A 14,563-nucleotide genomic window follows, 5' to 3' on the forward strand; every position below is an offset into this window, starting at 1 on the left:
ATATAATTAAACTTTTAGTACAAAGAAAATGCCCGAACGGAGTATAAATAAATAATCCAAGTTGTCTTTATCCTCGATAGATGGCGTTGGGATCGAAATAGATTGCGCTATGGTTTTGTTACAATTATTTGGTTGGGTATCGGCCGAGCGCTTCGGTACTATTGTAGAAAATGTGTATTATCAGTCGTATGATTATTTGTCTGTAGTGGTCCTGCTGTTTCGTATATTCTAAATTGGTTTCGTTGTATTTGTCAATTAATAAGTTTATTTGTTGGGTTTTCCTGGTTTTCTGGTTAAACTTTTTAACGTAGGTTTAGTTTGATATCGATTATTAGTAGTTACTGTAGTTAGTTTTTTTAATAAAATTGTAAGTCTAATTTATAAATTAATTAGATTAGATTTAAGTCGTTTCTTTTAAATTATTTATTTGAAATTCATCCAATGACTTTTCTCGCCTTAGTGTCAGACTCTTACTGACTAAAAACCATCGAGCCGGAGCCCCGGTAAACCCGCTAGGTTGTCCGCAGCTCCGGAAATTATTTAGTTTAAGCTTGGTTATTATAGCATAAAGGATAGGTTCTAATATAATTTTTTTAATTGTTATAAATTCGTAATTCGTAGCTTTCTTTAGTTTTAAGTTAGTTTTCATCTTAAGTTCGGAAAGATTATAATATTTCTTTAGTTAAAGTCCGTTTTTAAACTATTTTTTCAATGCCCTAAGTGAGTATACATCTATTAAAATCAAACGCAGAGCTCATTATGTTGATTTTTGAAGAGTTCCCTGGAATATCTTCTACATCTCATTTTTGAAAAGATTCCGCGAGATCGGGAACTCATCATCATCATCATCATCATCAGCCTATAGCTATGGGAACTATGTGGTTAAAATATCTAATAAAATTACCAACTTGATGAAATAGAATAAGAAGGCATAGTTTGAATAGATCATAGATTGAAGTAGCCAAAAAAGTTATAATTATCAACGAACTAATGTTCGGTGTTGACCTGTGACATTATTGTTACTGATAAGAGGGTACAACTCCTACACTAACGTACTTGTGTAGCAACTAAATGTACATACTTGTAGTCCATTCAACTAATTTATTTGTACAGGGTAATTATTGAATTAAAACGAATAGCAAGTAATGGCAAAGTTTTATTAACAATTAAGTATTGGTGCCTCGTATATTACAATATCATTATGGCAACACAGAATAGCGTCTCAAATGCAATAGAATGACTAATTAATTATTATATGGAATTAAAGAAAGAATCTCATTATTTAAATGCACTTTTCATCAGACAAGTCCGATATTAAAATACCAAGATAAAATAAAGGGCAAAGTGTAAACTTAAAAGTTATTGTGACAAAAAGGGAAATCTTGTTAGAAATTCCTATTGTAGAAAAAAAAGCAATGTTTTTACTTAATAATCACTGCTTGAATATATTGTTTAAGTTTACACGACATCCTACGTATTTATAAAATACTTATGATGGTACAATAACTAGTATTATCTACTCTGGCAGTATTAGTTTACAGTAAATAGAAACTATAAAATTAATTATTTCATACAGACACACAGAAAATATACTTTATGGAAAAACAGCACAAAACATAATATAATGCACATAAATTACCTATAATTAACAGTAGTTTGTAGAGAACTTTATTTTGTTCCTTTGAATTAAACGTAAGTTTACATTTTTACATCATAGTTATTTCACCACATAGTAATAATTCTTTGGAATATTTGTCTAAATAAAGATACAAAATATATATTTTATATAAACCTAATTTTATAATTATTTCAAGAAATATTGTCTATAATGATTAGTGAATGCCACTCACTGGAAAAATACAGAACAAGTTCAAAACATGATAATTGGAAATGAAAATACAACAATCTTTAAAAAGCTTACTAATTGAGAATTTACATTACAGTGTAGTGTTATATGGATATGAACATAAAATTACTTGCATTTACAACCCAAATTTCTTTGCAATATATTACAGACATAATGTAGTTAAACTACACATATTACATCAAAATAACGAACAATGACTAACATTGCAAAATGCACAGCATTATGGCACTTATGGAAACAGTAACAATATTCGGAATATATGAGTTTAAGTTTACATAATTACAATTCCGATGGCAAAGGAGTATATGCCATTCCCTACGTCGTACAAGACCTGTAGTAATCCGATCGTTTTGTAATTTCAGACAGGTAGTAGTTCATTTGTGTATTGAGTTCACCGATTTCCTTTTCTAATGTATTTAACTGTTCATTGTGATCGTTGTATAATACTTCCATGTTAGCTAGAAGTTTAAGCTGTGTTTGAGTGTCACTAGCGAGCTTAGTTGCACGCTTTAGTAACATTTGCGCTCTTTCTCTTGAGTTTGAAGTTTGACTTGCACGTTCAGCTAGCGACATGTTAGTGCGTTTGAAATCTTGTCTCAATAACCGAGCTGATTGCTCAGCACCTTCTGCCCGACTAACGACGTCACTAGCCTCTTGTTTAACTTGTTCTGCGTCACTTTCTATCTTCAATATATCTTTTTGTAGGTCGGAAAGTCGTAAACGTAAGCCTTCTACTTCATCTTTAGTCTGGTTAGCTTGTTTCTGCGCCTGTTCGGTTTCCGTAGCTATGGGAACTAAATCATTTTTGACTCCTTCGATGTCACTGTTGGCTTTATTAATGGCATTCTCTGCGGCGTCTTGGGCAGCTTGTGCTTCATCCAGGGCATCTAAAACTTTATTTGCCATTTCTAAAGTCAAATTGGCTGCTTTGTTTACTGTGGTAGCATTTAATTTCAAAGCCTTAGCTCGCTCTAAGTCTGGTTTAGTTTCCGCAATAATATTCTCGATGTCTGTTAACTGCGATACTGAAGAATTAATACGCTGAGACAGTTCAGTTATTTCTTTTGGTTGTATACTGATGGACAAGTTAAGTATGTCATTAGCTAGAGTTCTGACATCAGCTGGAGTATTTGAAGTATTGGACAAAAATTCTTTTAATTCAGCTGTTAAGTCTTGGCTTTCATTTGTAACTCTCTCCGCTGATGTCTTAAACTCAAACGCTCTGCTGTACAAATCCTTTGCTCTTGATCTAACATCAACGGTATCTTGTTTCACTTGAGATATTAACTTGAAAAGATCCTCAGCTGTGAGTTCATGTTCTTTTATACGAAATTCGGTCTTATTGGCGAAATCTAAAGCTTGTTCTGCTTTAGTGACAGCTCCTTGGTCACAAGATATGCCACCACATTTGCCACATCCAGCCCCGCCACAAATATCACAGCTATCGCTTTCCTGGCCACACATTTTTTCATTCAATTTTGGCATTTGAGATTCGAGTTGTGACAGTTGGTCTCGAATATCATTAAGTTTTTTATCATTTTCATTTTGAGTGTTATTAAAGTTGGTATATTGCATTTCAATAAGTCTATCAGTATTTTTAATTTGGCGATCAGTATTTGCTATTATTGTTTGCACATCATCTGCATCATCAGCAGCCTTAACAGCTCTTTGTTTAGCTTCACGAGTCAAATTAAGAGCGCCTTCTAAATTAGCTTCTTGTAATTTTGTTGCATTATTCCCTAAGTCGGTTGTTTTTCCCTTCAAAGTTTCTATACTGGTTCGTAGACCTTCTAATGTAACATTACCAAGATTGATTTTGGATGTAAGTGCATTTAGATTTTCGTTACTATTTTTGACTTTCTCCTCAGCCTCTGATAATAAGTTTTGTAAACTAGTTACATTAGACAATAAATCTTTAACCGTAGTTTGACCTTGTTTTGCACTCTCCAACATATTTTCTACTTCTGACAGCTTTTTGGTCATTTCCTCAAAATCTCTGGTGTAAGCGCCAGTAGCACCAACTACTTTGATTTTACTGGCATTGCCAATAGCGTACTCTGTTTGAATACGTAAGTCGTTGATTAATCGATCCCAGTTATCGAAGCATTCGCCGCAAGCATAACATCTTGGGGCTTCTCCTAAGTATCCTCTAGCACACGTATCGCATTTATATCCTCCGATGCCTGGTTTGCATATGCATGAGCCATTCGTCCGCATACATTGGCGAGACACAGAACCGTACAAGTCACAATCGCACTCATAACATTCAATACTCGGGACTCCCCAATGATTTTCTTGACATTGGTCACATTGTCTACCTCCATGGCCTGGTTTACAATCACATTTTCCTATGTAAGGATTACACTGTGGTGATAATGACCCTACGGGATCACATTCACAAGGATCGCAGCCTGTTCCTAAAGCTATTCTCCAATGGTTTTCTGTACATTGATCGCAATTGATACCCATGACGTTCTTGAAGCAAGGACACTGACCGGTAACACCATCACAATTTCCTATTGTGAAGTTCGTTCCCAATTCAGAGCAGTTACATGGGTAACATGTCTTTTCTAATGCATTACCGTAGTATCCCTCAGCGCATTTCTCACAATGTTCACCAGCTGTATTATGTAGACACTGTAGACATTTACCGGTGTACGGATCGCAATTGCCAGGTTTAGTGACATCGGTATTTTCGTTACATTCGCACTGTTCACAAGTGCCTTTAATTGGATCTCCATAGTAATTGTCTGCACATACGTCGCAAAGTGGCCCGGCATAGCCTTCTTTACATTCACACACAACATCCTTTGATTCGGGGTCTAACTCACAACGGTCTGCGTGACTACTCTTGTTTGGATCTCCGATTGTTCCAGGGCAAGGGCAAGGTCTACAAGGTATGTCGATACCTAGGCGAGGATCACCGTAATATCCTTCAATACATCTTTCACAACGATGTCCTTCTGTGTAGTCTCTACATTCTTTGCAAGCTCCCGTTTTATCATCACATTCAACAGCGTGTCCATTGCAGTCACATTGCTGACAGTTGGGGAAGTTGAAGTATCCTGGCTGACATAAGTCACATGCTCGCCCATAAGTATTGGCTCTACATTTACATTGTCCACTAGTTGCATCACAAAAGTTATCAAGCGAACCTATACTGTTACAGTCACACCGTTTGCATCCGAATTTACTGAAACCATACGTTCCAGGAGCGCAGCGGTCGCATCTTGCTCCAACAATATTTTCTACACATTGACAGTAACCAGTATATTGGTCGCACTGATGACTCTTAGACCCTGTAGGATCACACTGACAAGATTGAGATCCGTTTCTTATATAGAATCCAATGCTCGCATGATATTTCTTACAGATTTCAGGAACATTTTCTCTATTAAGGTCGTAATAATACGGATCACCACAATTAAACCGTTCAAATTCTTCTCTCATTGAGCTATTAGGTGCCAAAAACGGAAGGTCATCGAAGGAAGGTATAAGAACTATGGAATCGATTAATATCGAAGCTCTCGAATTGGGCAAACGGCTATCTTGACGTCCTAAATATATGCGAATTTCAGTTTCCTTGCCTTTCTCCAAACATACGGCTGGTGTCACCAATACGCTGCGTTGATTAGATGGCAAATAAGTATTTATAGTGTCGTCTTCAGGTGTCACATTAGCGCACGGAGAGTCTGCATCGATAGGTAATGGTCTTTTCACTAATATTGTTGCTTCTTCCCAGTTTATAGGTGATTGTGGCTCGTACCTAATTAACACATTGTAATTCATACTCTTTTGAATATTATTTATAACAAATACAAGTGTACTACTTTCAGGAAGTTTCATAAAACCAGGACCAGTCCAGGTTTCTTTCCTATCATCTGGATAATTTTCTCTTATTACAACATGACATAACTGATTTTGAATAGCAATAGCATTATCATCAATTTGGGAATCGCATTGACTCGATTCTCCTTCAATTACAATGGAGTCGAGGGCTCCGATAAAGAAGTTTTGTATAGGCTGATCACAACGACGACCAGAAACATGTGGCCGACATTTACATTGTCCTGTTATCACATCACAGTCCCGGTCCAATGAACCACCATAGTCGCAGTCACAAGGTTGACAACCATCATCACTATTAGACAAACCGTAAAATTCTGGCAAACACTGATCACAATTTCTTCCAGTAACATGACGTTTACAGAAACAGTTTCCAGTTAGTGCGTCGCATCCTCTTTCATTAATTGTACCTAAGCTGTTACAAGTACAAGATTCACATCCATCAGGATTAAGCGGATCGAAGTTCCAAAATCCATCGCGACATCTATCACACCTGGGTCCGTCGACGTTGGTTTTACAGAGGCAACGACCGGCAGTTTTGTTGTTAGCGGCATCTGTCTCATCATCACAAAGTATTTCTTTATCTGTAGTACCCTCTGGGTCACAATCACATGCTTTACATATGTCTGGGCTCTGAATATCTAAGTTAGGGTCCTTATAAAACTTAGGTTTACACCGTTCACAATTGACACCCATTGTGTTATGTTGACAGTTATCACAAACGCCTCCACTAATTTTACCAGTTTTGTTGTACACAGCAGGATCGAAATGACAAGTTGTTGCATGATTGTTACATGTACACCGCTTGCAAGCATTAGAAGTTTTACCAACCGCCGGTTGCCACGGTAAATCATTATAAAAGTCCTCGCAGTATTCACAGTTCAGTCCTCGGGTGTTATGAGTACATTCACAGCGTCCGTGTACCATATTGTTCTTTGACTCCACTCCGGGCATAGGTAAACAACGGGATGCGTGACCGTAACAGGAACATGAACCTCTAACTGTCATTTCATAAATTGAATAGTAATACTTCTCTTGAATTTCTGCTCTGTTGTCCAGTTTATCATCTCCCAGTGTGTGTAGTTTAGTAAAGTTTATTCTAAGATTGGTCATACGCAACAGGTTTTGCACTTCCTCTGAGTATGGATTGGTCACATTAATATTGGGCGGCAACACTCTAAATATCACTTCACCTTCCGTAGATGGAGATACACCAGAGTAACGAGATTCACAAACCACTTCCGTCAAAGATCGCTGCGTGTGCTTGGGTACGCCTGGGAAGTAATCGTCGCAGTTGTGGGCAAAGTAACGATAAACTCGCCATGTTTTTCCGAAGTCAAAAGATCTTTCCACTAACATAGCAGCAGGCCGAAATGTTTTGAACTGTATAATCAAATGTGTAAGATGAAATTCGGCTTCCATGTTAAGTTGTACTGTCACATTTTCTTTTCCATTTTCAGATTGCCACCAGGACTTTGTTCGTGTGCCCGGGTAGTATTTATAGATGATGTTCTGAATTCGGTGGTTAAGATAAGGGTTGTGAATCGTGCTATTGGTTGAGTCACACCAAAAACATTTCTTCGGTTCTAAATGCGATACGATGCAGTAACGTTCACGTCCCATGCCTCCGCACGTGGAGGATGCAAAGAGTCTCGATTCACGGCCAATAAGCAGGTTGCCTGTGGCTGGGTAGCAGGAGCTTAATTCACATGAACGGTCGTATAGGCGGGGGTCAGCGCGGAGGCGGTCGCGTTCCCTGCTGTATACCGCGGCGCCGCCGGCGATAAGCGCCGAAAAGATAAACAAAGCGCGCAGAGCCATGGCGCGGTCCGGGCTCTCTGCGCGCCGCTCACTGCACTGGTGGCTGCTTTGGGCCGAGACACTCTCGCGCTGCCTCCGCCCCCCGCCCACCCCGCTGCCCTACTTATACAGGACCGGACTTAGTAGTCACACGATTGAAACTTTGCTCACAGAGCTTTTATGTCTCACTATAAAACCTTGTCAAACTATTTAATTCTAGATAAGCCCACGCTTAAACTTGGTGTCTATATTCTTATATATGACTACCTAATCTTTTTAATTGCCAGTTAGTATTAATTAATTTTATAATATTTTAGCTCCGAAATTCCAACAATGCAAGTTAAATGTTTAGTTTTTGTATCTCACTAGTTTCTGCAAGCAGTTTCGCCCGCATTCCCGTCAGATAAAAAAATTTGTGTTTTTTAAGACCCACAATATCACAATCAATCCCTTCAGCTGTATGACGTAAGGAGAAACATACAAACTTTCGCATTTATAATATTATAGTAGGACAGGTATCTGTAATTTAAACTAACGTAAAATAAGTGATGTTCTTAGTTTATTTGAGCTTTATACAAAGCACACATACACAAACAGGTATCTAAGTATGCCGTGGTGAAGTACGGCCCTGTGCGAGGCGACGACCGCTCCCGCCCGCACGCCGCTCGTGCCGTTCTCCGAAACGGGCACTAAGCAACAAAAATAACATCGCATTTCGGGATGCGCTTTTTGTTTTGATCATTATTATGGCAACAAGCTTCCTTGTAATCTCATCTAACAACTATAAGGATTATTTAATACTACACACAACTTTAATGTATTGTAAACTTATGACTTTTTCTCATACTTTACAAATTCTGTGGGCAAGTCGTCCAGGGTCTAGTGATCAACAGCTTTGGACAATGAAATGCGTATATCATATGAGATCCCTTTGGTTAGGTCACTGTGTCTGATATGGCCACTCGGTTCGTCAGAGCCGGCCTTCCGCCCTACACATCCGTCGCTGATAAATACATTCGCGATCTAAATGACTGACCGTTCAGACCAAAATGATACATTTATTTACTGTAAAAATCCATGCAAATTGCTGTGATTTTTTATTTAATTGTGATTGAGCTCGCGTGGGTAATAATTTAATATAATTATTTTGTTAAATCAAGATATTAAAAATAGAAAATAAGCGATGACACAGATTGAAGCGTAGAGTCGTAATTCATAGGAATACTCTTGCTTATAGCCACTAGCCACGTGTAGGTAGGCTGCTATGGGTCGCAATACAAAACAATAGGGTTAGAGAAGGGGCCCTCAAATCGTTTAGTGAACTGAACAGAGAAAAATTGTAAACGCATGAATTGCTTTTAACAATTTCAATGAAATGAGGCGATTAAAAACTGTTTGACCTACTTTAAGGTTAAAGAATGATCTATTATTAAACTACTGATTAGAGTAACTACTTCAATTATATTACATTACTAGCTTTTGCCCGCGACTTCGTTCGCGTGGAATAGTGACTTCCGGCAAATTTTTGGTTTTAACCACATAGTTCCCGATCTCGCGGGATCTCTTCAAAAATGAGATGTGGAAGATATTCCAGGGAACTCTTCAAAAATCAACATAATGAGCTCTGCGTTTGATTTTAATAGATGTATACTCACTTAGGGCATTGAAAAAATAGTTTAAAAACGGACTTTAACTAAAGAAATATTATAATCTTTCCGAACTTAAGATGAAAACTAACTTAAAACTAAAGAAAGCTACGAATTACGAATTTATAACAATTAAAAAAGAAATTATATCAGAACCTATCCTTTATGCTATAATAACCAAGCTTAAACTAAATAATTTAAAAGAAACGACTTAAATCTAATCTAATTAATTTATAAATTAGACTTACAATTTTATTAAAAAAACTAACTACAGTAACTACTAATAATCGATATCAAACTAAACCTACGTTAAAAAGTTTAACCAGAAAACCAGGAAAACCCAACAAATAAACTTATTAATTGACAAATACAACGAAACCAATTTAGAATATACGAAACAGCAGGACCACTACAGACAAATAATCATACGACTGATAATATAATACACATTTTCTACAATAGTACCGAAGCGCTCGGCCGATACCCAACCAAATAATTGTAACAAAACCATAGCGCAATCTATTTCGCTCCCAACGCCATCTATCGAGGATAAAGACAACTTGGATTATTTATTTATACTCCGTTCGGGCATTTTCTTTGTACTAAAAGTTTAATTATATTGATATAATTTTTTTCATACCTTTTTACTATTTGTTAACTTTTTTTCGATGAATTAAAACAATAACATGAACCGAAGTCGTGTAACGATCGACATAGAATTATCTATACTCCGTTAGAGCGTTTTCTTTGTACTAAAAGTTGTATTATGTTATATTTTTCATTGCTTTTTACTATTTTGTAAAAACAAATTTCCAATGAATTAAAACAATAACATGAACTGAACAATAGGGTAGATGACTAATTTTTATTTTAATGTCCGTCTTGTAGATTATTTAAAAATATTAGACACGTATTTTTTATTTTCTTACGGAAACAAATACTTTCGAAGATATATCCATTTTAAATATCGCGTGACGTCACTTTAGAGTACGTTTTATACTCTATAGTGACGTAGTTAGCTCCCACTCCTAAACTTTGATTCGTTTTATCTAAGTATTGTTATCTTATATGACAAAATAAAAAAATACGTGTCTAATATTTTTTTATTACCTAACTGACGGACTAATTAGATTTTTAATTTTCATACCCTGTCATCATCCCTATTGTAATTACACCATTGCGCGATCAACGCCATCTATCTACGGAGTATAGGAACAGCCCGACATTGTTCAATTACGTACTATAAGTACGAAATTGAACAATAGATGGCGCTGTATGTCCGGAATAAATTTATTTTTTATTTTATTTTTTTTTATTTTTATTTTTATTTTATTTTTATTTTATTTTTATTTTATTTTTATTTTATTTTTATTTTATTTTTATTTTATTTTTATTTTATTTTTATTTTATTTTTATTTTATTTTTATTTTATTTTTATTTTATTTTTATTTTATTTTTATTTTATTTTTATTTTATTTTTATTTTATTTTTATTTTATTTTTATTTTATTTTTATTTTATTTTTATTTTTATTTTATTTTTATTTTATTTTTATTTTATTTTTATTTTATTTTTATTTTATTTTATTTTTATTTTATTTTTATTTTATTTTTATTTTATTTTTATTTTATTTTTATTTTATTTTTATTTTTATTTTTATTTTTATTTTATTTTTATTTTATTTTTATTTTATTTTTATTTTATTTTTATTTTATTTTTATTTTTATTTTATTTTTATTTTATTTTTATTTTTATTTTTATTTTTATTTTTATTTTTATTTTTATTTTATTTTTATTTTATTTTATTTTTATTTTATTTTTATTTTATTTTTATTTTTATTTTTATTTTATTTTTATTTTTATTTTTATTTTTATTTTTATTTTATTTTTATTTTATTTTTATTTTATTTTTATTTTATTTTTATTTTATTTTTATTTTATTTTTTGATTTTTGAAATAAAAATATATCTATGTCGTTTCTAAGGTTCTAAACTATATCTGTACCAAATTTCAACCAAATCCGTCAAATAGTTGCGGAGATTAATGGTATAAGCATAGAATGTTCGACGTGATTCTTTAATTTGACATAACTTTTTTATTTATGAACCGATTGACATGAAACAAACACTAAATGTAAATTTAAGCATCCCACAATATATTCGTGAAAACCGCATCCAACTCGGATCAGCCGTTTCTGAGATTAGCGCGCACAGACGAACAGACAAACAGACAAACAGACAAACAGACAAACAGACAAACAGACAAACAGACAAACAGACAAAAAAAAAGTTAATTACATTTTTGGGTTCGACATCGACATAACAATAACCCCTGCTATTTTTTTTATTTTTATTTTCAATGTACAGACAGCACTTTTCTACGATTTTATTATATGTATAGATATAGATTTTAGAATATAAATATAAATTAAGTTTTAAAATACGATCAAAGTGGTCCATACACATTAAAGAACCAAGACCGCAAAGATAAAAACTCAAATAAAATTTTTAAAGAGAACACGCATAAGATCTTTAAATCTCATATTTAGTGTTGATGATTTCTATTTTTTTCTTGAGTAAAGTTCAAATAGTAAGTAGGTAGATTTATAAGTACTCCTAGTCAGAGTTCGGAGGGTACAAACATTAACAAAATTAGTACCTACTAACGTGCAATTATCAGTATCGTAGCAATATTTCTTCACCCAAAATACGCATTTGTTTCAATCGGAATTTTACAGTAGCTTGGTATGGTTCCTACTTAATTATTCTGACCATAGTCTATAATAATTTGCCAAAGAAAATAAAAATCTATAGTTTAAAGGTAGAGCCCGGTCTGGAAGTAATATAATTTTGGCAGAAAAAGTTAATGTTATCGTAACATTCAAGTAGAATATTAGGCTTTATGAAGGCAGGGGTGTAAATGTCAAACGTTAGTATTTATGAGGGTGGTCCCAATTTGTTACGATTGTTTTTTTTTTGTAGACGCTTAGGGCATTATTCTTAAAGCTGGTTATCAGTTCACACGAATACTTTAAAATAATTTGTTGGCTTCTGTCGAAATAGAGCTCATTTTGTTCTTTCTTCTCCAATGATAAAACTTATTTTCTTTCTTTTGTTAGTAGTTAGGTATTCGCTGCCTTTCTCAAAAAGTTGTATAAAGTTTCAATGATAAACTATTTTTAATTAGGATACATAAGGTGACGTCATTGCCGGGTAAGTTCGATTTAACAAGCAGCGGCCTCTTAACTATTCAGATAACTTGTTACAATTTCAACAGTTTCAACGATAACCCCTTATCAGTGCCAAGACTAGAAACGTTTTGTCCAATCACAAAAATGTGACCATTGACCAAATGTCTATTCAATGTAATATCATGGTCATTTCATAGATATTCTGTTGAATGAAACTGCCTATATTAGACTATACTTCATGATTGACAATGAGTCCACCTCTACAAAGGGTACCTATACTTCTTGTAAAATGAAGTATTTTAAATACTGTATTTAGCCAAGTAAAACAGTATCGTCTTTAAATTCACTAATTTTGTATTACAGGTTCGCTATAGGAAACTGCATTACAATAATGAATTGAAAATTGTAAAGTAACAATAGAACTTGGACAAACCCATAGGTTTGTCCGAAGCGTACTTCAGACGGACTCAACATGCTCAGCCAAATAATAAAACATGCGAAAATGAAAAAAAGAATTTAATAAATGTACAACCGTACAAGGAACTCAAGAACAAAAATAAGCTTCGTATTGGGGCTAGTACAAAATTAAACAAAACGAATAATAAATAAGAATTCGGTTAAGAATCTTGAGAAGATGACAGCGAACGCTGTGAATGAACGCTTTCCCGGCGATAAGGGTTCATTCTCAAAAGGCGGTTATGATGTCAAAGTTCACGAGAGATAAACACTTGGCTACTGATCCGATCTATTATCTCACTGTTCATAGATACATGGTTAGCACAAATTTCAAAAAAGTATCTTAATTAATTTTACGCTTTTTGAGTTAGCGCAGTATAAATTGCTGGTGTCGATTTGTAACATTAATTACCTAATAGAACTCTAATGTTTCTCAAGTTCCAATATTTCTTGGCTCAGGATTTGAATCGTGTTAAGGCATAATTTTAACAGCGACGGTGAGACCTGTGACTAGCAAAAAGCTATTGGGAAACAGTTTGCGAAATTTTTATTAAGTAGATAGTAAAGTAAGGAATGTATACTTTTTCTTTCAGCTTTTCTTTCACAAAGCCTCTTAGTACCCTTGAAAACACCATTCATAAGTTAATTAAGACCAATCAATTGTCGAAAAGCGTAGTAATGAAATTTACTCTAGCCTACCTAATATATTTAGAACTTGATTAGAACATATTTTTCTAATGCGATACTACGCATATAAACAGGATAGCGGGTCCAAAATTATCCACAACTTTATGGCGCGGCTAGGAAGGGAATAATCATAAAATTCTAGTTTGACGTATTACCTCACTGCGTACGTCGTTGACCGAAGCCAAAGAAAGGGCTCTATGCATGACGGTGGTGTCGCATTCCACTGGCGTACAAGAATACTTTCATTACATATCTATTATTACATACAAGGACTTGTAACGACATCGTTTGGTATATTAGTAAATATTAGGTGCCTACCTATAAATAATTGTTATTAATATGCAGCAGTAGCATGAACCTAACTGTGACGATAAAACTTTAGATTTTTAAGTAGGTAAATGCTGCCAACTGGATATTCAGCTTTAGAATAAAGTTAGATAGGTAATAGATATACAGTATAGTTGCTACATATGGATTTCATGATTTTTGTGACATTGTCCTAACGCGGGGATTTTAAAAATAGTCAAGGTTTTGTTTCTATTTTGCCATGATCTCACAATAAAAACGATAAAATATTTACGACATTGTAAAATTATTATGGAGTAAATAAAAAGTTTATTAGTCCCCGTTTACAGTAATTTTAGGGTGTTGATTATGTTACTTACAGCGTTGGCTTTTTATGAATCTGTCGGCAAGAAATCGCTTTCACAAATCAAACCATTTATGTGCCGTACCTTTAAATAAATAGAAATATCGGTCTATGTAAGTATGTACATATGTAGTTTTATCTATCGTTTCGCAAATGTCACAACTTTCACACCACATACGGAGTTGGTAAACATTTGAATAAGGTATTAAAGATATAGGTACAATGGAAGAAATGCTGTGGGCAAACAGATGAACCTAGTGTCCATTTTTTAGAGCACTTCGAAGAAGCACAGCTTTTTGCACAGGGGTTTGTATTGAGACGAATTTTAAAACATTAAACAAACATACTTTTATATAGAGATAGATAAGCAACGTTATTTTAGAAAGCAATTAAATCGTAGCCTATCTTTGTACTAAGCATGTC

At 34.1% G+C, this 14,563-nt stretch overlaps 2 protein-coding genes across 2 annotated transcripts in view; both read right to left on the minus strand.

Annotated features, from left to right (window-relative positions):
* LOC118263279 (cytoplasmic dynein 2 heavy chain 1) overlaps window positions 1–14,563 on the minus strand; it is a 53,608-nt gene that overhangs the window by 23,877 nt on the left and 15,168 nt on the right. The window lies entirely within an intron of this gene.
* On the minus strand, window positions 1,144–7,582 carry LOC118263280 (laminin subunit beta-1). The gene has a single exon (XM_035575168.2). It carries the CDS (start codon window positions 7,532–7,534, stop codon window positions 2,183–2,185), a length of 5,352 nt encoding a protein of 1,783 aa, XP_035431061.1. The 5' UTR covers window positions 7,535–7,582; the 3' UTR covers window positions 1,144–2,182.

Source organism: Spodoptera frugiperda, chromosome 27 (assembly GCF_023101765.2).
Source record: "Spodoptera frugiperda isolate SF20-4 chromosome 27, AGI-APGP_CSIRO_Sfru_2.0, whole genome shotgun sequence".
In the NCBI taxonomy this organism is placed as follows: Eukaryota; Metazoa; Arthropoda; class Insecta; order Lepidoptera; family Noctuidae; genus Spodoptera; species Spodoptera frugiperda.

What these genes read in the sequence shown, in the direction of transcription:
- LOC118263280 (XM_035575168.2), bottom strand. Translation starts at nt 7,534, where the DNA reads ATGGCTCTGCGCGCTTTGTTTATCTTTTCGGCGCTTATCGCCGGCGGC.